The 27,437-nt window shown below is 42.7% G+C and overlaps 1 protein-coding gene across 4 annotated transcripts in view; it reads right to left on the bottom strand.

Moving 5' to 3' along the window:
- Window positions 1-4,032: 4,032 nt before the first annotated feature.
- The window catches only part of ARL6 (ARF like GTPase 6), a 95,359-nt gene continuing 71,954 nt past the window's right edge, over window positions 4,033-27,437 (bottom strand). For all 4 annotated transcript variants that reach the window (XM_088481071.1, XM_088481069.1, XM_088481068.1 and 1 more), the window contains exons 6-8: window positions 25,497-25,626; window positions 16,553-16,608; window positions 4,033-4,466 (exon numbers count right to left, since the gene is read on the bottom strand). In XM_088481071.1, the coding sequence (XP_088337197.1) occupies window positions 4,441-4,466; window positions 16,553-16,608; window positions 25,497-25,626 (212 nt within the window). In that variant the 3' untranslated portion in view covers window positions 4,033-4,440. The remainder of the gene's footprint in view (window positions 4,467-16,552; window positions 16,609-25,496; window positions 25,627-27,437) is intronic.

The following is a 27,437-nucleotide window of genomic DNA, read 5'->3' as shown; positions in this document are numbered from 1 at the left end:
TCAGAACATTATATTGGGAACACACTTTGATGTCATCAATTGGCCGCTCGATGTGTCTAGGATGACGTCACTACTGGGCGTCACAAAGTTGCCTGCCCAGTTGTGATGTTGGCATTCCTTGCAGTCAGTGTACCGGCGGTTGGCGGGTCACTCGTACACACAGCCAGATGCACCACTGTATCTGTCAGATAGCTCAGCATCGACTGTGCTGCAGGTGTGACCTGATATGTCTGTAAATGATGCCGTGCAGCGACATATCGGGTGTACACACCCATCGATGCACTGGCGATATATCGCTTGTTGATAATACGATCAATATATCGACAAGTGTGTACCCAGCATTAGACAATTCAAAGGTCTAGACTTACCTGTATCCAATCAGAACATCAGAATATTCATAGGACGAGACCTATCTTTAGCCAATCAGAACATTAGACTATTTGCATGTCTAGACCTACCTGTAGCCAATCAGGACATTAGACCGTTCACAGGTTTAGACCCATGTGCAGCCAGTCAAAACACTAGATCATTTGTAGGTCTACACCTAACCCAACTGTTACCTGCAGTAGAAGCAGAACCAACTTTTTTTTTAACAGGATTTCAGTACTAATGGCATTTAACCAAGATCAGTTATGAGAAGTGTTGTTTAACTGTCCTTACCTATATTTTCAGTAGACATTTTCCATGTCATTGTGTGAAGTAATTGCTTTACTTCTGCCACTTAAAAAAAAAAAAATGAAAATGTCAGGATTACTATTATTTTTACACATTAAAACACTGTTTAACTAATTTCCATATTCCTGTCCATGCCAAATTGTTTGAAAAATGTACATTATTGATGCTTAAACTGAACTACTCTTCGGTAAATGACAAACATGGTTTACTCATGTTTAAACCATGAAATGCAGTCCGCGCCCTGCTCTTAATGCAGTCAGCCTTACAGAATGCACTACAGTAAATGGCAGAGAGTAAAGTCACTTATCCGTTACATTACTGCAAAGTAGAATAGTTAATGTTTTATCAGTTTCCAGACTGCTGCTTTTTCCTTCCTCTGGCGACGTCAGTGTCACCAGAATCCTTGTGCTCCCACTTGTGTGAGTGGTCATGTTTGTGAGTAACGACCTGATGTTCACAATTTTCCAATGTCTGAAAGGTATATAAAATACTGCAGATGACCCCACTATATGGGTAAAGGTGATCCGTTTCTTGTGTTTGATCTTTTTAGCAAAACTTGACATAAAACCACAAATTTGGTTAAAAAAATAAAATCAAACAAGCATTTGCTTAGTTATGGTAAATCAAATCAGGAAGGGACTTGTATATTCATTCACCTCTGTAACAGCGGCAGAAAAACATTTTCCCTGTAAGTGAGGTGTGCAATGACAGAACAAACTAATGCCACATGATCCATTTATGTACTACACACAATAAGCCATGCAGCACTGGCTACCTGTCTAGCTGGCTGATGACCTTTCATACCGTCAGAGGGCCTGATTTAGAGATGGACGCTAATGCTGCGATTTCTTATGGAAGGCTTTTGCAAAAATATGCTGTCTCCTAAAGCTTAGGGTTGCCCACTGCTGCCGCCTTCGCATAACCGCCCGATGATGTACAACAGTGTAAACATTGGGAACATCGACGCAGATCTGGCAGTCACACAGCTTGTAAGCCAAGTCTGACCTGTCTCAAACCCTGTGTCTCTCCTGACACGCTGAGAGCTCTCATGCTGCGAAGGCTATCGCAATAGCTTATTTATGCATGGCCATAAAACGGCCCTTAAACGGTCAGACTCGCTGACTGCCTGTATTCCAGGGCCTCACAGGCCTGGAGCTGAAAATGACCAAGGGCCTATTGTAAGAAGCAGAGGAGGTGTGACCAGCACTGTGTGGGTGTGGCCAGTGCCATGGGGGCGTGTACACCTTCTACACTATCAACCCCAGTCTCACTCTAAAAGTGGGTACACACTGTACGATTGTGTACCTGCCAATGGGACCCACGATACCAGGCGGACATATCGGACGATCCGGTGCCCGACCGCCCAATATGCCGGCCCCCTCCGCATAGCGTTGCATGGGTTCGTCAGCCGCATCGCCTGATCTTTCTGCATGTTCAAAAGATCAGGCGATGCAAGCTACGACCCCACGGGAGCACACAATGCACGGTACAGTGCATACACACGGAAAGATATTGACAATTGGTTGTTCCAATGCGTCAGATCGTTTGCAATATCGTTCTGTGTGTAGGGGCCTTAAGGGGCAGATGTACTAAGCTCCGCAAAGTGATAAAGTGGAGAGTGATAAACAACCAACCAACCAGCTCCTAACTGCCATTTTTCAAACACAGCCTGACATGACAGTTAGGAGCTGAGTGGTTGGCAGTTTGTCACTCTCCAATTTATCACTTTCTAGAGCTTAGTATATCTCCATCATACGTAAAAGAAGAAATGAATGCATCATTTTGTGAGGAAAATATGAATACAATTTTAATATATGTTTTATGGATAACCGTGGAGCCAGCTGGTCATGATTGAGCGATGATGATAATTAGACTACTTTTATATGGGGGCCTAAAGCAGTAGCCTCATCCAGGTATTTGTTAATTTGGTCCTGCAGCCCACACTTGTCAATGACCCATGTGCTGGGAGCGGCTGCCATTGATGTACCAGTAGCAGGCTTCATGCAATCAGGTATCCAGTGGAGGACAATCTCTTCATCAAGAGCCAGCAATTAGCACCTATGAAGACCTCTGTCGATCTACACCACAGGTTCTCAAGCTCGGTCCTCAGGACCCCAAACAGTTCATGTTTTCCAGGTCTCCTCACAGAATTGCAAGGGAAATAATTAGCACCACCTTTTAAAATGTGTCAGTGAGTAATGACTACACCTGTGTACCTGCTGAGTGACCTGGAAAACGTGAACTGTGTGGGGTCCTGAGGACAGAGTTTGAGAACCACTGGTCTACAAAAAACTGCCTCCTGGGATAAGTCTGTCACCTTGCTCCATGGCAAATTCAGTCTAGTGCCCCAACTTACCATCAGATCCACAATACTGGCATACGTTGGCTGGCAGATGCTATGCGGCCTCTCAGAGTTTGGAGTATAAGCCGTTTTATGGTAACTTTAATGATTTTCTCCTATGTAATCAGGTATCAGTAAATCTATTGCTCAAAGTCAGTGACTTGTGGTGTGGGAAGAATTGTCACAGAAGTACATTAGCATGCAGTAACTTCTGCATGATTTTCTATAATTAATAATTTTATTTATATAGCGCTTTTCTCCTAAAGGACTCAAAGTGCTTTACATTTACATTACAAAATAAGCTTAAACAAGGGACATTAGTGAAATGCTTGGGTGAATAGGTGAGTCTTGAGTCTATTTTTGAAGGATTCTAGAGTGGAGGTCTCTCGAACTGTGCGGGGAAATGAGTTCCAAAAGGTTGGAGCCACAAAACTGAAAGCTCGACCCCCAGACGAATTCCGTGAGATTCTAGGTACTGTTAATAGTCCTTCATCAACAGATCGCAGTAATCGAGAGGGACGGTTTGGAATCAGAAGCTGCTTCAGGTACCTCGGGCCATGGTCATTTAGGGCTTTGTAAGTTAGTAAGCCAATCTTGAAAACAATTCGCCATCTGACAGGCAGCCAGCGAAGGGAGTAGAGAATGGGTGTTATGTGGCGGGAACGGGGCTGGTTGGTTAATAGCCTGGCAACTGCGTTTTGTACCATCTGCAAGTGGTGCAATTCTTTTGCTGGGAGACCCAGGTAGAGGGCGTTGCAGTAGTCTAGGTGTGATGATATAAATGCATGTATGACTTTAGGCAAATCTTCTGAGGGAATTAAATGCTCGATTCTGGCTATGTTCCTGAGCATAAGATGTTTCAACATACAAGTAAAACACTCCTGTAAACCTGACTCTCCTATACAACATGTCAAATGATTTATTTCAGATTTGATTCTATTTTAAGAGAAAAAAAAAACATGCAAATAACATTACTCCATTACAAACTTTGAATAGGTTTTATTTATTGAATCACAGTTAATAAAATCAATCCACAAATATAATCATCCATTTGTAATATTGCTTAAACACTCGCTCACATTTCTTTTCAGTTCTAAAATACAAAATGTAAACTATGAATATTTTACAGTACTTTTGAAGTACAACGAAGGTGAATAAATTAATAAATTAAAACGTGATCCCACTACTTTGTATTATTTATAAATCGGACACATTTTATTTCACTGATGTAACAGAGCACGTAAAAAGATAAATAAAAAACTCACGTACTCATTATTTGCCGTAATAGGTTTGCTTTACAAATTTGTACCTGATCGCTAAATAATGGATGACCTTCTCTGACCTTGTAAACTAAGAATAGTAAATTAGCACTTCTTTTGGTCCAAGTGTATGCAACGTGGTGGCGTGTGAAACGCTTTATCTTCTTAGGTCTTCATTGCTTGGATTTGATCTGTTGACAACAAAAATGATGATGACCACAAAATATTTAGAACATCTTCCTTAATGCCTTAATAAAGTTATTTCCATGACAGGTTTTATATAACTAGATGATTTTTACGATCATTTCAGTACATAAAATGCTCCACAGTTATGACTTTGTAATTATGAAAAAGTGTCTTTACAAACATATTTCAAAAGTAAAACTGAATATATTGACTTATGTACATAAAAGTCGAGCAAAAAAACCTTAGTAAGCAACTTTTAATTTTTATGAGAGCTTTATATATGTAAACATTTTTAAACTAAGAATGTAAGGAGTTTAAAATGTGTATAAAGATGTCTGCAAACCATTGTTTTCTTTAATCCTAAGGAAGATAGTCTGAAAATGTACATTTAATGTGACTGCTGCAGTCTACAAATAGTAGAGGCAGCCATTTTATATGCAAAACCAATGCAGCCTATCAATTCACTAGTGACTACTGACATTGCTGAGGTACTTCCAGCTCTCGTACATTCTCATTAATGTAGGTTTAGCATACAAACTGGCTGCATTTACTGTGTGTAGGTGAGAGGTAAACTATAAACTTGTAGAAGATAAGACTACCTGGAATCCAAAGCAAGAGTTTGTTTCATGGTATGCATCAAGTAGAGAACCTTTTTAAAGCGCCTCTGTAAACTGGGAAATGCAAGCAGCTTGATGGCGCTGGGGTATAGGCTTGCTGTGAGCAGAACTGTGACTGCCAATGGCTCAGATCATCATAAGACAATCTCTGGTGTGGGAATTGTGGAAAAAGTGGGTGTGGTGTAATGGATCGACAGTAATTAGGTCAACAGTCAAAAGGTCGACATGGACAAAAGGTTGACTGACAAATGGTCAACTGTGCAGAAGGTCGACAGGGTTAAAAGGTAGACAGGTTCAAATAATCTACACTTTTTTTTTTGTAATTTAACCCTAATCATAACCCTCCCCTTAGTGCCTAAGGGGTAACTGGGTACACATTTAACAATATTTTGAACGATTTGCCCAGTTCCGACGGATCGGAATGATAAATCGTTAAAATCATGCAGTGTGTTCCCACTATGTCGGTCATTGCGCGTTCCGTGGGGCCGTCAGCCGCAACATCAACTCAGCCCTACATGCAGCTCAATCTGATGATGCCACTGAAGACCCCATACAGCGGGATGCTACAGGGGCCGAAATATCAGGCAGTCGGGCACTAAATTGTCTAACATCAGTCGCATCGCTGGGTACACACATCGTTTAGTGTGTACCCAGCTAAACCCTCTCCCCCAGTGCCTAACCCTAACCCTTCCTTCATGCACCTTTTAACCCTATTAACCTTCTGCACTGTCGACTTTTTGTCAGTCGGCAGTTTGACCAACTGGTGTCGACCAATTAAATGTCGATCTAGTTCCTGTGGATCTTAGATCCAATTACTGAAAAAAGTCAGCTCTCACACAGGAGAGGAAGATCTGTATATCTTTTATAAATCGGATGTACCATGTTCCAAAAAGGAGCGATCGCTGGGCAGTACCACCAAATGGACAACTTGGTGTAAAGTGCGCTCTTCTCCTACACACAGTGGGAGCAGCCACGGGCCACGGGCTGATCCCATGCTCCAATCCACTAGGCACTAATGCCCTATAGCTCGTCATAGCTAGTCATGCCACTAACCAACCAAATCCAAGGGATGAAAGATTCCGATTCTTCAGTTAGGGCTCCAGGAGCAAACAACAACTTTTCATGGAAATTAGATATTGCAAGTGATTATTTAGTCTAAATGGAGTAAAAAATTATGGGTGTGGTATGAAATATCAGAATGTCCACACTCCTTGATGAATTCCTAGGTGGATGAAACGCATTGGGAAAACTGCTCCTCTTGCCTCATAAACTACTTACACCTTATACAGATAAGCATTGACTTTTTAGAAAAACTTATTGTTTTTAAAATTACCTTTTTCTGCTTTTAATCCTGTTGTGCTATGAATTAATATTGATTGCTGCTTACTACCTTAGTTATAGTGGACAACATATGATAACTATGTGATTTTGCACAGCACGTGGCACTTTTGTACATTTATATGCAGATTAAGTGGTTGCCCTCTAGGGTTTAATTGAATATCACTGATTATTGACGGTTTCTACATCAATTTGTGTCTATTATATGTAAGAATAAATTGTTAAAATTTTTATCTTAATTTATGGGTATTTGATCTTATTATTACACTTTTGTATTTTGGATTGATAATCTTTATTTATTTATTGGTATTATATTGAATAACACATTTGTACACTGTTGCACTTTACTATACACACACACATGGTGGTTGCTTTATTACATATGGTTATATAAAAAAACACGTCAGTTGCTTGAACCTTGTCAGATGTTACTTTGGTATACTGAAGTAAAATTACAAGCATTTCATAAGTGTCAAAGGCTTTTATTGACAATTACATTACGTTTATGCAAAGAGTCAATATTTGCAGTGTTGACCTTTCGTTTTCAAGACCTCTGCAATTCACCCTGGCATGCTGTCAATCAACTTCTGGGCCACATACTGACTGATGGTGAATATTCAGTGAGGAGAGCTTGGGGGCAGCCCGGCATGTCCGTAAGTGCCTGGCATGCCCCCAAGAGTAATGAAAAGAGGGCAGTTTTTTTGGGGCGCGCTACAGTGCCCTTTCTAGGTCTGGCACCGGACTTAAAGTGAACACCATTATATATACATACACATGCTGTACATAAACACACACACACATTTTATATATATATATGTACGTACATATACACACACACACACACACATATCCATAAACACACACATTTACATGCACCCACGCACATTTACATGCACCCACGCACACTTTAGAGAGGTCCTTTTCGGTGAAAGGGGTCTAGTGTAGAAAGTTTTTTTTTTTTAAATGAATACATATTAAAATGTGGTCATTTCCTTTAATGAAATTCTGGGAACTCTCTAGAAATGCAAGCATTTAGGTCTTAATTGTGACAGAACTGCTCCACCCATGTGAGATGTAATTGTAACCTTCTAAAATAGTTGAGTATTGCTGGAATCGCAATAACATGAGCTGCCAGCAAAGGTTAGGCCCCTATCCTGAAATCATATTGAAATATATAAATGATGAAGATATGTCTCAATCAATCACACACCATACAGCAGAGCAGATCAAGACAGCCTGTGACACCCTGCCATGATTTAATTCTGCTGTACTTCCTATTATCATTCTGCACACATTAAGTAACACTGCATTATTCACTCATCCAAATGTCTTGTAATGCCATGACATGTACAGCAACATAGCTGCCACTACATGTTTGTGAACAGTAAATCAATTCTGACACCTAGTGGCGATTCCATGTGTTGCTAAAATATTAAAGTTCACCACTATTTGGGGCTGACTGTCATTCTGTTTGACACATTATAAGTATAACAATGCAGGTATAGCGGAAAGGTAAGAAGAAGTAAGCATATAAATAAAGCTATTGGTTTCCGTTTCAGGTACTTGAGATAAAAAGCCCAAAATATATAGTCTCGTACACACACACACATATTCATACTAGCAAAAATAATCAGGTCATTACCGAATATAAAAGTCAATAGGGGTTCAAATCTGTAATGTACATATGTAATTCATGCAATACAATGATGGGCTAGCATTGCACCTGCCTATTAGCATTTTAGGCAGGTGATGATTGGCAGATGGTTATTTATGTATTATACTGCACTGGGTGCTTGTATCTCATGTGTATGAAAATATAAGTTTATATTTAGCCTTGTTGGGTGAAGAAGACAAACACTTTAGTTTAGAGACACTTTGTTGCTATTCTGTAGCATATACAGTGCATCCGGAAAGTATTCACAGCGCTTCACTTTTTCCACATTTTGTTATGTTACAGCCTTATTCCAAAATGGAATAATTAATTTTTGTCCTCAAAATTCTACACACAATACCCCATAATGACAACGTGTAAAAAGTTTTTTTTTGAGATTTTTGCAAATTTAATTTAAAAAACAAAAACTAAGAAATCACATGTACATAAGTATTCACAGCCTTTGCTCAATACTTTATTGATGCACCTTTGGCAGCAATTACAGCCTCAAGTCTTTTTGAAAATGATGTCACAAACTTGGCACACCTATCTTTGGGCAGTTTCGCCCATTCCTCTTTGTAGCACCTCTCAAGCTCCATCAGGTTGGATGGGAAGCGTCGGTGCACAGCCATTTTCAGATCTCTCCAGAGATGATCAATCGGATTCAAGTCTGGGCTCTGGCTGGGTCACTCAAGGACATTCACAGAGTTGTCCTGAAGCCAATCCTTTGATATCTTGGCTGTGTGCTTAGGGTCATTGTCCTGCTGAAAGATGAACCGTCGCCCCAGTCTAAGGTCAAGAGCGCTCTGGAGCAGGTTTTCATCCAGGATGTCTCTGTACATTGCTGCATTCATCTTTCCCTCTATCCTGACTAGTCTCCCAGTTCCTGCCGCTGAAAAACATCCCCACAGCATGATGCATCCACCACCATGCTTCACTGTAGGGATGGTATTGGCCTGATGGTGAGCGGTGCCTGGTTTCCTCCAAACATAATGTCTGGCATTCACACCAGAGAGTTCAATCTTTGTCTCATCAGACCAGGGCATTTTGTTTCTCATTGTCTGAGAGTCTTTCAGGTGCATTTTGGCAAACTCCGGGCAGGCTGCCATGTGCTTTTTACTAAGGAGTGGCTTCCGTCTGGCCACTCTACCAGGCCTGATTGGTGGATTGCTGCAGAGATGGTTGTCCTTCTGGAAGGTTCTCCTCTCTCCACAGAGAAATGCTGTAGCTCTGACAGAGTGACCATCAGGTTCTTGGTCACCTCCCTGACTAGGGCCCTTGTCCCCTGTTCGCTCAGTTTAGACGGCCAGCCAACTATAGGAAGGGTCCTGGTGGTTCCGAACTTCTTTCATTTACAGATGATGGAGGCCACTGTGCTCATTGGGGAGATAGTTTTCTGTATCCTCCCCCAGATTTGTGCCTCGAGATAATCCTGTCTCGGAGGTCTACACACAATTCCTTGGACTTCATGCTTGGATTGTGATCTGACATGCACTGCCAAGTGTGGGACCTTATATAGACAGGTGTATGCCTTTCAAAATCATGTCCAGTCAACTGATTTTACCACAGGTGGACTCCAATTAAGCTGTAGGAACATCTCAAGGATGATCAGTGGAAACAGGATGCACCTGAGCTCAATTTTGAGCTTCATGACAAAGGCTGTGAATACTTATGTACATGTGATTTGCAAAATCTCAAAAAAACTTTTTATACGTTGTCATTATGGAGTATTGTGTGTAGAATTTTGAGGACAAAAAGGAATTTATTCCATATTGGAATAAGGCTGTAACATAACAAAATGTGGAAAAAGTGAAGCGCTGTGAATACTTTCCGGATGCACTGTAAGTACGTTAAGCACAAAACAAGGACCTAGAACAACACCACGGCAAGTCGGCTGACTTTCATTAGCATATATGTTATTGTTTAATGCTCTTCTGATTAATAAATATAAACTTACAAAGTACTGAGGACAAGGGTAGAAGGTAAAACAGCATTGGACATGAGGAAAAAATGAAATGGTCGGGTCGGTCAAAATTAAACAGGAATGATATTCATAAGGAATAGACCTTCACACCTGGAGCTGTCCCTGAAAATTAGGAATGAGGGCAACTAGCTCTTAAGACCCACCCAGCTCTCATCCTAACTTGCTGCTACAGCTTCCTTTCTCCCCACCTACCCCATCTGTGTCACTCCTGTTTGTCTACCCCTCCCTTTTAGAATGTAAGCTCTTTCGAGCAGGGCCCTCTACCCTCTTGTGGTCCTCCCTACTGTATTTTCATTTATCTCTTACTCCCCACTAGGGCAACCAACACTCGGCTGCTTATGTGGGTGTAAAGGTCGCTAATATAGCAATGTTTATTATCCATGTCCTGCTTTGTATAGTACTGTAAGTCGCTGGTTACTTATCTGTTTTTGTACTATGTAAGGCGCTGCGGAACACTTGTGGCGCCATATAAATAAATGATAATAATAATAACTAATATTAGAAGGATGGATGGATGCATAGGCGTAAGCACCCTAGGTGCAAGGGGTACAGCTGGAATGCGGCCCAGAGCTGAGGGGGGCCCATCTTCCTTGTCAAAGTTACATGTATTATACACATTTTTCACCATTAAGTGGTACATTGGGGCCTTCACAAACTTTTACTATGGGGCCTTAAAACACCTAGTTACGCCCCTGGATGGACGGATGATCAGATAAATCTAATAATATATAAGAAATAGGGGTCTATAAAGGATTGGACTGATTTCCTTTAGCACACATGGGTAGATGCCACATCTCATTTAGCAGTCTTCATTTGGTTTTGGTGTAACTACGTTTCCTTTTGTGACAAGTCACACATAACGTCTAGAGGCTATTGCTAAACAACATGTTTCCTGGAATTTTTTGAAAAGATCAGTTTTCACTTTATCCACTACAATTAATTTGTTAGTTTATTATTTAGTGGCCCAATATTATCAATTTTATTTTTCGTACTCTTTTTGTCCATTTTGGGGTTAGCAATTTGTTTTCAGCTTCAGTCTTTCGCTAACCTGATTTCCTTTGGAGAAATGTTGAGACATTTTTTCTAATTTGATATTGGATTATTGGCCCCTTACCAATTCACATTCGCTATTGTTTCCCTTTATCACCTGCACAATTGTTGCACTTAGTCACAGTGGTTGCCTTTTACTCACAAAAATATTGTTGCCACTCATTATGTACAACGATATCTAAAATATATTTTAAACTTCAAAATATCAACATTTGTGTTTGTATTTAGGAGCTGTCTCTCCAAATGACAAGTTCTGATATTCCTCTGAGCAGATTAAACTCTGCACCTGTTTTTCTAGTTCCCTTAAAAAATGGTTTAATGAAACAGAGGTAAAAGGACTGTAGTGGGGGATTATTATTATTATTATTATCATTTATTTATATGGCGCCACAAGTGTTCCGCAGCGCCTTACAAAGTACAAAAACAAATTGTATAGAAGTGACTTACAGAACAATACAATACTGGACATGGATAATATATATTGCTACATTAGTGACCATATCACCCAGATAAGTAACAGAGCATAAGCAACCAAGTGTTAGGTGCCCTAGTGGTGAGTAAGACGTAAATTACACTATAGTAAGGAGAAGCACAAGAGGGTAGATGGCCCTGCTCGTGAGAGCTTACATTCTAAAAAGGTGGGGGAAGACAAACTGGGTTGACACAGATGGGGACGAAGGAGCATGTAGCAAGGAGTTAGAATGATAGCTGGAAGGCTTTGATGAAGTAGTGGGTCTTGAGAGCCCGTTTGAAGGATTGCAAACAGGTGGAGAGTCTGATGCGGAGTGGGAGAGAGTTCCAGAGGTGGGGAGCAGTGCGGGCAAAATCTTGGAGGCGGGAGTGGGAGGAAGTAATCAGCTGGCATGAAAGGCGGCGTGCATTAGTTGAGCGAAGAGGGCAGAGAGGAGCGTGAAGGGAGATGAGATCAGAGATGTATATGGGAGAAGATTGGGTGAGGGCTTTGTGAGCGAGCGTGAGAACCTTAAATTGGACTCTGAAAGGGAAGGGGAGCCAGTGTAGGGCTTGTAGGAGAGGGGAGGCAGATGCAGAATGTTTGGAGAGGAAGATGAGCCGAGCAGCAGCATTAAGGATAGACTGGAGAGGAGAGAGATGGGATTTGGGGAGGCCAGATAGGAGGTTACAATAGTCCAATCTGGAGATGACCAGTGAGTGTATGAGGGTTTTAGTAGCATCCTGGGTGAGATAGGGTCTGATCTTAGAAATATTTTTGAGATGGAAACGACAGGACTGTGAAAGGTTCTGGATATGTGGTTTGAAGGAGAGGGATGAGTCCAGGATAACTCCAAGACAGCGCACCTTAGGACTAGATGAGATAGTTATTCCTACTGATCATTTATATAGACACACAAATCTTACATCCCATGTCTATATCGCACATTGGAGTAACCAGGGCTATTCTCTGTGTATAGGTATGTAACAAAGGAGGGTATGCGGTCATAAGAGACAGTCGGGATGCCGGCGCTTAGAATCTAGGGGAAGAGTTATGGTTAGGCACTAAGGGAGGAGGGTTAGGTTTTGGCTTATACAGGTTTAGGCACTAGGAGGGGAGGTTAGGCTTAGGCAGCGGGGAGGGAGGGTTAGGACACTGACAGTCAGGTATTGGTATCCTAACTCTGTCGGGATGCCAGTGTCGAGATTCTGACCGCTTGGATCCCACACCCAACCCCACAGGAGATCTCGCTGAAGCTTTATGTCCCCATACAATAGTATGGGGCAGTGCTCGAAGTGGGAATTTAGAGGTGGGGGTATGGTGAATGAATCTCTTCCCCCCCCCTCTCCTTGGGCCCCTGCTTCCATAACACCCCATTGTAAATCTCCCCCCCCCACTCTCCCTGCCTGCTCCCCTCTCTCACACCCTGCCCTTCTCACTAATTTCCTCTCTGTCACCCCCTACAATACTAACTGCCTGCCTCCCTCTGTCTGCCCCTCTCTCTATTCCCTCTCACATCATCCCCTCTCTCTATTCCCTCTCACTACTTACCTCTGTCCTGCGCTCAGTGCGCTGCTGGAACGGAGCTGCCAGGACTCAGGAGCACCAGGTCCCACGTTGCTGGTGCAGTTGTGCGAGCCAATGAGAAGCTGCCACTTGGCAGCTTCTCATTGGCTGGCGGCCACGAGCCCTGTGATTGGCTGCCTGCCGCGAGCCCTGTGATTGGCTGGCGGCTGCGAGCCCCGTGATTGGCTTGCAGCCGCGAGCCTTGCGATTGGCTGGCAGCCAGCGTGTGCTGGCGGCCGGATGCTTTGTCCCGGCTACATGCCAGCGTGTCCGCTGCCGCAGATCGAGATGTGTCCCCTGCGGGACACATCTCTACACATTTCCGCCGCTGTTCCAGCGCTGGGATGCCATACTGCATCCCAGCGCTGGTGCATTCTTTTCTGCGGTTAAAATGAAGTGGGGTCGGGAAGTGGCGGTATGTCATACCGCCGTATACCGCCCCACTTCGACCACTGGTATGGGGACATAAATTCATCAAGCTCCAAAAACTGAAAGTTTGAAACCTGCAGATGCCATTAATTTGCGGAGACCCCATTACTTCCTTTGAAAACGAGGTCCGAGTTGCGAAGAGCAAACCCTCTACACCACTCCGTTGTGCAGTAACGCTGCTGATTCACACTGAGCTGTGTAAACTAAACAGCGGTGAAAGTATAGGTGCTAGGGCTTACGGTGACACATGCCTTTCAGAGCAGCCATCATCGCACCGGTAGTTCCGGATCTGACTATGCTACTCACGACGAGTCAGATACTAGTTGGGGCCTCCATCGCGATTAATAATTAATAGATCCCAATGTCAAAATCTTCACAGATACTTCACCTCTGGGCAGGTCTTAAACAGGTTTTTGCATACATGAAAAAGCATTTCCCCATTTATCTTTTCCCTCCTAAATCCTCAGCCATTTAGCCGCTAGATCAGTGGTTCCCAAACTCGGTGCCGGGCACATGCAGGGGTGCCACGGGCTGGTGGTCCAGGACCAAATCAATTTATCTATGGTCAATGCGATAGGCAAGACCAGTGCTGGTGGCTGGGAAACATAAAACATGTGGACAAGCAGAAGTACAACCCTGCTGACCAGCTCATAACTGACACTAAGGGTGACAGGTCAGCACAAGTTACTTAATTTAATATGGTTTTCGGAATTTCTCAATAAGAACCACCTAGGGGTGCCGTAAAAAAAATGCTAATGCTCTAGGGTGCCGTGATTCAAGAAAGTTGGTTAACCACTGCGCTAGATTTTAAGTGCCAATAATTTAAAATTGTAAAACCAACCTGGTTTTGCCTTTTAAATTATTGTTATTTTAAATCTAGTGGCTAAATCTATATGTTCTTGCTGATGCCTATTTGGGCCAATGTCATTCCTAATTCACCACCCAGTCATGAAATTCATCTAACCAAAGCTCAGTTACACACACTATATAAGATTTGTCCTCCAGCATAATTATTATAGTTAATCTATAATAATCGCTGGCACAAGGGAGCTGCAGTACCACTAGAGGCGGAAGGCGCACAATCACATGAATAAGGCAATACAGAAGACTTTTCCAGTATTTCATTGTGCAAATGAAAACAATTTTCTCTGCCATTGTGACTGGCTAAATACACAACTTGACCCCAGCTGTAAAAGTCTTATTAAAAATGATTAAATTGTGTTCTCTTAATTACAAACAGTCTTTAAGCTGAACGCTCGGGTGGAAATCAAAGTTCCAAGGTGTCCTTAGTATTCCCAAGTGTCAGACAGATGACTGACAAGCCCACAGGCAGAGCAAGGTCTGGTGATTGGCAGCACAGCTTTGCCAATCAAGCAGCCGGGAGCTTTAGGCTAACATCTGGGCAGAACTGAAGACTCAGAGTAATTTATTTAATTCTCACTGAATGAACAGTTTATATGCTGGAGAAGATGCCCTCTGGTTAATACAGGTACATGAGAATCCATCTCAGTGGATCTATAGGAAACATATGTGAAGCTCCTACTGTGTATGTATAAAAAAAAAAAAAGCATACAAATATTTCATTAACAAATAAACATTTCAGTTATAGAATGAACCTTTATGTTGTGTTAAAGAGTCATTAAGTATTCAAAATGTTAGTATCCTGAATAATTCATTTTTTTTTTCTAAGTCCTGAGCATTCGGTTCTATTAATGCATTTAAATTGAGGCTCGTTATAGGTTTAACAAAGGGGGAGCTGTATCAAGCCACCTAAAGAGTGAAGTAGCGGAAAGGGTGTCCATAGCAACCAATCACCTTCTACATATCATTTATACAATGTACTTGACATATGATAGCTAGAAGCAGATTTGTTGCTAGGGTAACTTCTCCAATCTTTAGGAGGTTTGATATATCTCCCCCACAATGACGCTTAGGCCAATAGTCGTCATTTATGTCAGTGCCCACCTCAAAGTTATACCATGCCCACCCCAAAGAGATATAGATCTATTATTTGCAGCAATTGCACACACATCATTTGTACTGATGCTATTATTTATACAACTACATAAAGTTTTGTTTGCTTGATGCATGTTAAGGTTTTTGTACTATTACACGTTTCTCTTTACCCTGATAACAAGGGGTGATCGGCAATTTAAAAAATGAGAATGTGTGGTGAGAAATGGGAATGCGTGGTGAGAAATGGGAAAGCGTGGTGAGAAATGGGAAAGCGTGGGGAGAGATGAGAAAGCGTGGTGAGAAATGAGAAAGCGTGGGGAGAACTGAGAAAGCGTGGTGAGAACTGGGAAAGCGTGGGGAGAACTGGGAACGCGTGGGGAGAACTGGGAACGCGTGGGGAGAAATGGGAAAGTGTGGGGAGAAATGAGAAAGCGTGGGGAGAAATGAGAAAGCGTGGGGAGAAATGGGAAAGCGTGGGGAGAAATGGGAAAGCGTGGTGAGAAATGAGAAAGCGTGGTGAGAACTGAGAAAGCGTGGTGAGAACTGAGAAAGCGTGGGGAGAAATGAGAAAGCGTGGTGAGAAATGAGAAAGCGTGGTGAGAAATGAGAATGCGTGGTGAGAAATGGGAAAGCGTGGGGAGAAATGAGAAAGCGTGGTGAGAAATGAGAAAGCGTGGTGAGAAATGAGAAAGCGTGGGGAGAAATGAGAAAGCGTGGGGAGAAATGAGAAAGCGTGGTGAGAACTGAGAAAGCGTGGTGAGAACTGAGAAAGCGTGGGGAGAAATGAGAATGCGCGGGGAGAAATGAGAATGCGCGGGGAGAAATGAGAAAGTAACTGCCAGCATGGAAGTCTCTAACAGCGCTGCCGGAACTATACAAGATTGAAGGAATTAAAATAAAATTGAATAAGCAAATGAAGAGCAGTTGTACTCACTGCGTGATTTGGTCTGATAGCAGGAGAAATGGAGATAATAAAATGAAAGAATGGCAGAAATAAATGAAGGCAATAGAGAAATGCAGTGGTAATGTGGTGGGACATTGTGACTTACCCTGCAGCCAGTCTACCCCTTCCTGAAGGCCCTCTCCTTTCAGCCCATCACTTGCACTGTAATGGATAGGAATACAATTAGCACAACAGGATTGTAAATAAAATGTACATTATCAGTGTATGACGACTCCCCTCAAATTAGACAGATCTGCCTGTGGACGTCACATCAGTGTTGTGAATAGTTACAAACAGAAGCATATATACATACATACATACATACATACATACACGTGGCTGCCACAGTCAGCAGAATAGTCCTGAATGGTACGTAGTGCAGAACTAAGAATCACCTGTCATGCCGCCAATTGCCATTCATTTAAACATGGGGCTATGGTCTATACCAAGGGGTCTATTTACTAAGCAGTGTTAGGAGACAGAGTGAAAGGAGATAAGATGCCATCCAATCAGCTCCCAACTGTCATTTTTCAAACACAGCCTTTGTGATGACAGCTGGGAGCTGATTGGCTGGCACCTTATCACTTTTCACTCTGGGCCCGATTCAGAGCCAGACGCTCTGACCAGAGCGCTCGCTCTGAATCAGGGCCCTCCTACCTAAACTTGGAGCGGCCTCTTGGACGCTCGCATAGCTGTGGGTTACCACCCACAGCCTATGCGAGCGTCCATGATGATGGGCTTGCGACGAGACTCTGCGGTAGGGTCTCGCTGCCGCAAGCCCTGGAGTGATTTTGGCTCTATCAGAGCCAAAATCACTCCCACTGACATCACCAGTGATGTCCGTGGGGCCGGACCCAGACGGTAGGCGTTCCCATGGGAACGCCTCCGTCTGGCAGCCATGCCCCCGGCACGCCCACCAAAGGGGGCGTGCTGTCACTCACCATCGACAGCACTCCCCCTTTGGTGCGAGACCCCGAGCGACGGCCACCCAGTTGCTCGCCGGGTCTCGCGCATGCGCACGACGGAGCTCCCTCCGTCGTGTGCATGCGCATTTGGATACCATCAACCCGCTTGCGAGCGTCCTGCGCTCGCGAGCGGGTCTGAATGAAACCCTCTGTCTCCTAACACTGCTTAGTAAATATACCAAGTGTGTAGTCCCAACAATGAAGTTTGCTGGAGGTGGCATCAGGATGGGGGGTGATTCTCATGGTTTGGTGCCCTTATTCCTGTGTAGAATGCTCATTGTTGAGTTGTACCTTAATGTTTTGGGTTCAATAAACCCAATATTATGCAAAAGTTTGGGGGGAGGTGCATTTTATGCTCCAACATGTCCCAGGTCATAAAGGATGGTGTGGGGAGATGGACATGGCCAGCCCAAACTCCTGACCTTAATCTAACTGTCCACACTCCACTTTCACAAGCACAGCAGAGAAGGACTAATATGCTCAGTGGCCCACAGGAGATAAAATATTGGTCACACCCAAGAATTGGGCCTGACTCCGAGTTGCATAAGCAGCAGTGTCTAGTAATTTAATCACATACTATGCATGCATCGCGGGCTGCATAGGCATCTTTGCAAACATATGCACGATTCAGTCGCACGGATCTCAGCAATTTCTCTGTGGACCCTAAATGGGTGTTCCTGGGTGGCAACTGGGCAGCAACAATGCAAAAGCATGCCAGAGAACCGCCTCGTGGGTGTGTAGCCAGAGGTACTCACTATTCCTACTTATGCATTATGGATTCCAAATTCAGACGCGTCTCCTGCACCTACTGTAGCACGGGGTAGGTGTAAGTGCTGATGATAGTGAGCATACAGAAGAACGTGGGGTGGTGCCATCACATAAATGTGTATGCATTAGTACGTGCATATACTCATTCGGACCCGAGTGCGACTCATGCAAATCAGGCCCTTGAGGTCTAGCACTCTGCAATGAAATACACAAGGGCTCGTTATGTCCGTTCCTCATGTGGCCCTAGCAAGAAAGGGCATCAGGCAAAAAACCCTGTAAGTAGTTGGATATATGTTACAGCTGATAGTCATCATAGGTATGTTTATGGGACGGGATACGGTCAATATCCTGGCACATGGGATACCGGTGCTTAGAATACCGGGTGCCGGAATCCCAACACCTGTCAGAATCCCGGTGCCAGCATCCCGAATGAAAGTAGCGGGTTTAGGGGGAGGGTAGGAGTTAGACACTAGGGGTGAGGGTTAAGTTTAGAGTGCTAGGGGGGATGGTAAGGCTTAGGCACTAGGGGGGGGGGGTTAGGTATAGGCACTGGGGAGGGAGGGTTAGGGAGAGGGGGAGGGTTAGGATACCTACTGAGAGGTGTCGGCACCCTAACCCTGTTGGGGGTTCTGGCATCAGGATTTTGCCTCCCGGGATCCTGAGTGCCGGCATCCGGTACCCATCCCCATGGGTCACCTAATACCGAATTCTGAGCCACACGCAATGCCAATGTACAACTAGCTGGCTGATGTTATAAGTGCTGCGCATGAGTCCTGATTGTTACCGCATGGAGATGCAGAACAAATTTGGATGCAGGGAGTGTGGAGCTTAGTGGGACCTGGGATGTACCATGAGGGTGGTTAGGCAGACGCAGAGGGTCGCTGACTGCAGCCAAAAACGCAAAGCTGCTCACACACACAGGAGTCCATGATCAGATGGAGAAACTGCACCTGCCATAGGGCTGGTGCAAGTTCTGATGGTGTGTATGATGGTGCCTCAAAAGACGCACCGAGATGGATTTCCTTGGGCGCAAGGCGCTGCAAGTGGGCATCTCCGTGCGACACAGAATCGGCAGGGCCAGATTATCAATGGGGCGAATGGAGCTACAGCTCCAGGCCTCCATATAAATGTAGGCCTTTAATAATGGCAGCATGATGATGACTAGCTGCCCACATGATTGACCATAAGTCATCAAGTATTACAATTATTTTTCTAGTTTGTCACAAAATTATGCAATTTATATGTATTTAGAGAGACAGTGGTGCTGATAGTGTAGGGGGGGTGTACACACCCACACAGCACTGGCCACACCCACACTGCTCTGGCCACACCCACACAGCACTGACCACCGCTCCTCCCCTTTTCAGCCTCATGACCATGTGGCCCTTAATCCTGCATGAGAATCAGGCCCTAAGATTTTGCACAGCTTTCACATAAACTGCAATAGTTAATTATTACTGGCCATTGTATAGGAGGAGTAGGATGGTTTCATAGCTTCAGCTAGTAGCTATAGCACTTAGTAGATGCACAGAGCAATGTGTCTGGTAACTTAACTAAATTAAGTGCATGTACTTGAAAAATGTTGTAAGTATTGTATTTATGTATCTAAATGGACTGTCAGCACTATAAACAGAATAACAAGGATTTAACAGAGCCGCAATCAATAAGCCTGATGTTTTCCGCTGCATCCACTGTCCAAATCCCTAAATGGAAGAGACCACATTGTAATTTTTCCTTATAGATCACACATGTCAGTAGTAAGAAACAATTATGTTGTGCCCACTGCATGTTAATGAGAATTTTACTTCAGATGAGTACAGAAATATACATATACAAACCAAGCAGACTGTAACTATAGTGAATGGGGGGTGCAATGGTGCCCCAAAGCTGTTTTCTATTAAAGTGGGTTTGGAGCTCCAAACTTTTTTTTTTTTTTTTTCTAAATATACAGTATATATATATATATATTTTTTTTTTTATTATTTGCACTCTATAAAATTTCCAGATGCTTTTACATGTTTTATTTAGCAGGAGTGAGAGTGAAGATTGCTGCAAATTATTTTCCCATAGAAATGCATCTGTAAGGTATAAAATACATCTCCAACACATTCTAGAGGTACATTTGGGATGGGGAAGGGGCTGTGTGTCCTGCAAAAAGAAGCCGCAGATGCACACAACTTCTTCCCTAGCCTACTCAAAAATGTTCCGCAAATGTAAACATGAGGCATTACAAAATAGCAGTTGTACCGTTTGTAAAGCTGGAAAAAAACATATGCATAAAGATATTTCAGACGCTTCTGCAACAATCAGATCGGGAGAATGGGATTTTTAGCATTACTTAAAAATTGCAATCCTTGGCCTCGCGATCCCCTTGAAAAAAGAATACACACGGAGCAAGAAATAGCTCACTGTATACACAATGATCAGAGCGTTTAGCAGATCTTCACAGTGATTGTGCCCCTAGCTTTAATGAGCAGTTTTAGTAACAAATCTGGTCTCTTAGCAGACAGGATGAACAACCTGATGATTACAGTACAGTATGTGTTTTGCTACTTTTGCAGATCTGTTTAATGGTAAGAAATGTAACTTCTGTCTTACAGAATTATTCATTTAACCCAAATTTGTAAAGAAACAAACAAAACAAAATATTATTTTGCAAAACAAAACATATCATTATGTAGCATTTATAAAGCACAGAACACTGAGCATAGCTATGCTGTTATTTTTTCCTTTTGTAATGTAAGAAAATGGTTATTATTTTGTGGCTAAATGCCAATAAAAGGAGTTTTTATAATCTTCACAAACTTCAAAGACCAAATATAACCTCAGGACAGACATTACTCAGGGTGTAAATATCCCACTGCATCAAAATTACAGTGCAGTGATTTATTGAACAGAACATTTAGTTAATAAAATAAAAACAGAACATTTAGCATTATGGGAATCTTACACTTCCAACTACGAAAGTTTGCGCTAGATAAATACGGTCAATTAAAGAAGTTGAAAAGGCGATTCCGCAGCACAAAAGTCATCTTTTTTTTTTTTTTTCTGGAGCAGTCTGTGTTCTGATGCTGATGTGCATTGGACAAAGCAAAAAAAGTTAATTAAAATGAAGGATGAACTATATTTGCATTAAGATGACTGTAGTCCAGAACAAACATGAGTAGAAGGGAGCCGGCAAACCAAATTAATTATAGGTGCTAAAATGCACTTAATTATCAGCACAAATGCAAACACTACACTTTATTTGGTGGTAGAGAATAGTATAATGAATTGCTAGGTATGTGAATGGAGTATTTTTATACAAGATTGTGTAGCGTCAGTGCCATGAAAAAAATCCACAGAGCATATATGTCAATACATGAAAGTCTACTCCAGGATATCTCCCGGAGGGGTGATTGAGGTACCCACTGTGTGTGTGTAAATCACGTCACTTGGCCCTGCTGTAAATGACGCAATGCCGTAAACTGCAGCATCACTTACAGGACGCGGGGCTATAATGACGCGTTTCACCGGGCTATAATGACGCATTTCACCAAGAATTTGCATCATCAGGGGTGCATTCACTATGAAGTGGGCAGGAATGCCAGAGGGAGCCCAACTCTTCCGGAAGTCTGTGTGACTCCCCAGCAATGGGTGAGTTTCTTAGACGTTTCAGTCCCTTCAGAGTAGCCATGAGCTCGAAAACAATGCTATTGTAATTTGTGCTTGGTCACAGCCAGGCAGATTTTATAACGGAACTTAAACCTAAAATGTAAAAAATTGTGACAATTGAAATAAAGGCAGTACTGATATTCCGTTACTGCACGAGTTAAACAATATAAGAGCGTCAAACAAGTACTGTTTTTGAAGCATGGCAGCAATAAAGGAAAAGGTACAATTAATTAAGGACGTGGTTGTAATTTTATTATAAACAATACTTTGTACTTTGAAACAACATTTATGGTTGATCAGATATGCGCTAAATTACGCAAATGTAGCGTAAAGTATCTCCTATATATGTGTGTTATAGTAAAGTAGTTGTAACAGTGTCTAAATAAACAACACCTTAATGTTTTATGGTTCATAAATGATCGCCATTATTTCTCAAATTCTCCCACAACAACCAGTATCTATATTCCACACTGGTGAATTACAATTGCACAACGTCACTGTTGCATAACAATACACAGAAATCAGCATCAAAGTCACAAACAGAAATTGCAGCAAAAGCTATATGCTCTGCCTGAAACATGCGGTGTGTTTGTGATCTTTGTTGTACATATTATATTATATCATGTAACAATTAACATATAAACACAACAAGTCATACTATACTAAGGTGCAAAGTGATTATTTACACTGATCTGGAAATGTCCCAGAGATGGTGAAACTGGGGAAAATTATAGAGAGAAGCGTTTCCCCAACACTCTAGGTAAGTGGTTCCCAAACCGTGCAACGTGGCACCCTGGGGTGCCTCAGGACATTTGCAGTGGTGCCTCAGGTTGGTTGTCCAGCAACAAATTTATGGTCAATGTAATGTAAATATGTGGACAAAAAGAAGCATAAACCTGTCCACCACCACATAACTGAACCTAAGGGTGACAGGTCAGCACAATTACTACTTTTCTGAATTTCCATGAAAACCATGCTGATATTCTAGGGTGCCATGATTCAAAAAAGTTTGGGAACCACTGCTCTAGGTGATAAACCGGATGTGTTGACAAATTGATCAATAGAACATTATTAAGTTTGGAAGAGATCGGCAGTCTCAAGTCCATTTAAAAAATCAATACTGTCATCATAAACAAATCTGGCTTTGTGCATTAAAGATTAATAACTTGGGATAAAAGTTTAGTAGGAAAACAAAGAGAAAATCAAGGGATAGCCATTTGCTAAATGGGCTCTGTATTGGTTTGGAAGACGTCTAGCAGTATCATGTATGTAAATAATCTGTCAGGATGGCAGCTGTTAGCACTCTCCCCTTTCCCCAAGATGCTGGTACCAGGCTAAGCGTGACAGTTTCTGGCCCGGGTATTATGTCCTGACATCGCTTAACAAGCTTCATAGGTACCAGATTACAAATCGTGGTGTTCAATGAAAGCAAATGTCTGATTAGCAGCTACGGACTGCTATTGTGATCGCAGCGGTCATTACGCGCGCAGTTATATAGTGAAAAATATGCTAATGTTTACAACTGCTCAGCCACCATAGAGACACCCACTACCACTTTCTCACATCCGTAATACCTCGCAATACTGCGTATACATCGGTAACATCGGACCCTCACGCAGAATTACAGCAGCTCTGACCTCTCTCAGAAATTGCAATTCTCATCGTACACAGTGAGTACACAAGCTGCGTATGCCATCGTAGTGGCTAATCTATGCACGCCCATGCAACGACGTTCAAATGGACAGACACGTCTGTGTTTCTTCGACCACTCCCTCGTCACCACCCCCAAAACGCTAACGTCCCGTCACTCACTCTGCTATGGCTTTGTATCTGGGGACTAAGGGCCTGATTGAGAGATGGATGCAATTAGATTTTTATGCAGATCGAGTGATCATTAGCAATTGCGCACGAGTGTCAGCTGCACTGTGCATGTGCAGCGATTTCTTTGTGATTACGCCTGCACAGGGGATCTATTCACAAAGAGAGTGACAGGTAGTCAGTGTTTGCGGGAGGTTACCAGGGGTGGCTAGGCAAATGCAGGCGTGTCTGACCGTTTAAACGCTGTTTAATGGACGTGCATTTATTAGCTATTGCGATCTCCTTCGCAGCATGAGAGCTCTCTGCAGTGCTTGCTGCTGCCTGATCTGCATTGATGTTACCGATGTTTACTCTGTTGTACATCGTCAAACGGATATGAGAAGGCAGCAGTGGGCGTCTCTATGATCAGCTAAGCTCATGGACGCATTAGCAGATTTTAGCAACTGCGTTCCGTGAGAGAATACAGGTGCGATTGGATTAGCGCACATCTCTGATCGGGCCCTATAAGCGGACTAAGATGTAAAATTGAGGAAAAAGTTTACAAATTAGGGTAAAAAGACAAAAGGCAGATCTGCTAAGAGTGACCCGTGCCATGCATCGTTATGCTTAATCTGCTACTTTATACCAATTCCTTTGCTATAAAAATACTAATCCTAAGTACCTAGTACACTATAAGCAAAGTAAGTTGTAAAGTTGAGGAAAAAGTATGAAGTCTGTGCCAAGCATCGTTATGCTTTATCTGCCACTTTATACTAATTAGCTTGCAAAAAAAATAAATAAATAATCCTAAATACCTAGGCCCTCATTCAGAGCCACTCGCTAGCGGCAGTACGCTCGTTCCGAGCGATGTTCGCACATCTGCGCATGCGTACGGATCGTTATACGCATGCGCGAACCAGTCAGTGCGGCCGAAATTCATGTGCTCGCAATATAGCGAATGCCTGCTATTTTGAGTGACAGAATGAGGCGTATGTGGGTGGTAACAGGGGAACGTGCTTGAAAATGGGGAGTGGAGATCCGAACGCAGGCGTGCTTAAAGGTCAAAACGGGCGTTTTATGGGTGTGCATAATTAATACAGCAGCGTCATTGACCACGTCACTGGGTTATTTTATAGCCAGAACTGCTCGCAAGATTGTGGTAGCAAAAACCAACCACAAGAATAGCGAGCAGTTCATACGCTGGTCGATGTACTCGATTAATCTAATAAATAGCGGACATGACGTACGGTGCGAGCGGCCAGGGGGCGTTTTTAACAAATAAACGAGCGTATGTTTTGCTCGCTCGTTCAGACTTAGAGGTGTGAACAGACTGCAATTTGCGAACGGATCATTTGAATAGCCACCCCTTGTTTTTGAACGAACGACCGCAAATAGCGAACGGCTCTGAATCAGGCCCCTAGTACACAATAAAGGAAAGACGATGCTAAATGAGGGAAAAGTAGCAAAATTGAGGAAAAAGTGTACAGCATAGGAATCGCGCCATGCGTCTCCTGCTATAGGGCGCAGAAAGTATAGGTGAATGAGGACTCATCGGTAACTATACAGCTGAGCATCACTGCAGCCATTACAGAATACACATTAAATAAAGAGCAAAAAGGAATTTGTGAATTATTGAAATAAAAAAAACCCCAAAACACTATTACAAGGAGTTAAAAAAAAAGACACTTTAAAATCTGTCATTTCCTCTTTATTGTTATTGTTTTGGAAGCAGCCCCTCTTATCATATGGTTTTTGAGAAATGATTCGACTGACTTTAGCGACCAACACATTGTGGTTTATAGGCGCTTCTAGCAAACAAAAACATTCTTATTGGGCACACACACTGCAGACTAATAAAACCATTACCAAATATGCCACGGCTTGTCCTTGATGTTCTCTAAGCACAGCAACTGAGAGACCTTGACAGATGACAGAGAATCCCTTAGGTCCATTTTGTTAGCAAAAAACAAAATTGGTATCCGTCTGTGTTTAATGTCTAGGGAATAGGAGAAACAAAAAATAAGTTATTTAAATGAAAATTAAAGCTCGGATGCAAGGTGTTCTTACATGAAAGAGCATACTGACAACTGTGCTGTGCACATTGCCATATAACTACAGATATTTAACAGGACAAGTAATCTGTGAAGCTGTCTTTGCCCTTTAAACTTTCTAGTTTCTTAAGATGGCGGTGGAGGTATAGCTATCTATGGAGAGATATTCTGTCTGATTCATAGCCGCACCCACATTGCATGGGCGAATTCAGAGCCGGTTGCATTCATGCGGCTGCATGGCCCCATGTATCGCTAACAGTATGGAGTTGCACTAGCCCTATCCTGGGTGCAATTCTGTCTACACTCCCACAACAAGATTAAGCCAAGTTGCCACTGGTTATACCCATTTAGTCGTAAATAGTGATCCGGCTGACTTCAGTGCTACTATAGGTAGACCCGTATATAGGCAAAGATGCAAATGTTTGCCTTGGATGCCTGCACTGTGCAAAATCCTGCAGATGTGGCTGCTTTACATGCGGCTCTGAATCAGGACCTTTATGCTTATGTGCCCTATATGATTAAGACACTTTTGCAATATGACAGCTTTATTGCTGATAAATCTGTTATTAAACTATCCACATAAGACTCCATCTTGTCACAAGATGGTGTGTGTCTTTAAGTTATTCATAGCTTTAAATGAATAATATTACAAAGACTGATTTCTGCTGAGCTATGAGCTGAAGAACCTTGGAATGTATAAACATGCAGATAGTGTTATGAATAAGACTGTGTATCCTCACCCCCCCCCTAACACTCCCACATGTACAAATAACAATGACTGCTATAGTGAGATATATTGTGTGAACATTCTGATATGTTACAAAGTGAGAACACTGCTTTATATTATTGTACAACACGCAAATATAGCCAGAGGGAATCTTGAAGCCAAGGTTGACGTTTGTGGTGATTCCGTCTCCTGAGATCTCAGTAATGCAAGGGTCTGACATACACTAATGAGCTTGGGCTGGTGATTAATTACAGAAGATTGGTTCCGATCTATCACTACGTACAAAGTTGTGCAAGAAAAAAAAACAAAAAAACAAAAACACATTTACCTCTGTATATAATCATTATACAAATTCAGGACCCCTGTGTATAAAGCTACAGCACTACTACAACAAGCTGGCACCTGCAATTACTAAAACACACGTGCATGTCTGTCTCAATCTAGGCTGGATATTCCAAATCCAGATTTTAGGGGACAAGCCCCCACCATCAGTATAGCCCAGAGGCTCATGGGAAAGGATATTAGTAGGCATTCCAGGAATGCAGCTAGGTCCATGGCTAACAATACATGACCATCCCTCCCCACGTGCCGTGACCACGCACACTTTACGCTGGCACTCTCTCACTATCTAGCCTAGATTGAAGGCGTCTCATACCTACAAGTGTGCATAAAAACACACTAAATAGAATATGTGGAAAGGGGGGCCCTAGACTGCACACCCTGAAAATGTACGTAATGGGAGGTGCTACCTGTGGAGACTATTGTTGCAAACATACAAAAAAAGATTTACAGATGCACAATTCCAACATTACTCATTATGTATAATACATTTTGCAATAGCATTTTGCAAATAATAAGAGGTTTTGGCATAATCATGGCCATGGTTATGGGCCCACCAACCGCGCCCAGGTAACCTCTGAGGGTGGGTCCCTAACCTACTGGGGTTGAAATCCAGAGCGCAGGACACCCCCAAACCAGCCCAGCTGAGCCACCCCAGGGCATCACTCCAATAAGGAAAGGTGAAGTGTA

Source organism: Taudactylus pleione, unplaced genomic scaffold (assembly GCF_031769625.1).
Source record: "Taudactylus pleione unplaced genomic scaffold, aTauple2 ptg000262l, whole genome shotgun sequence".
NCBI classification, from domain to species: Eukaryota; Metazoa; Chordata; class Amphibia; order Anura; family Myobatrachidae; genus Taudactylus; species Taudactylus pleione.
This window is presented reverse-complemented; position numbering and strand designations above follow the sequence as displayed.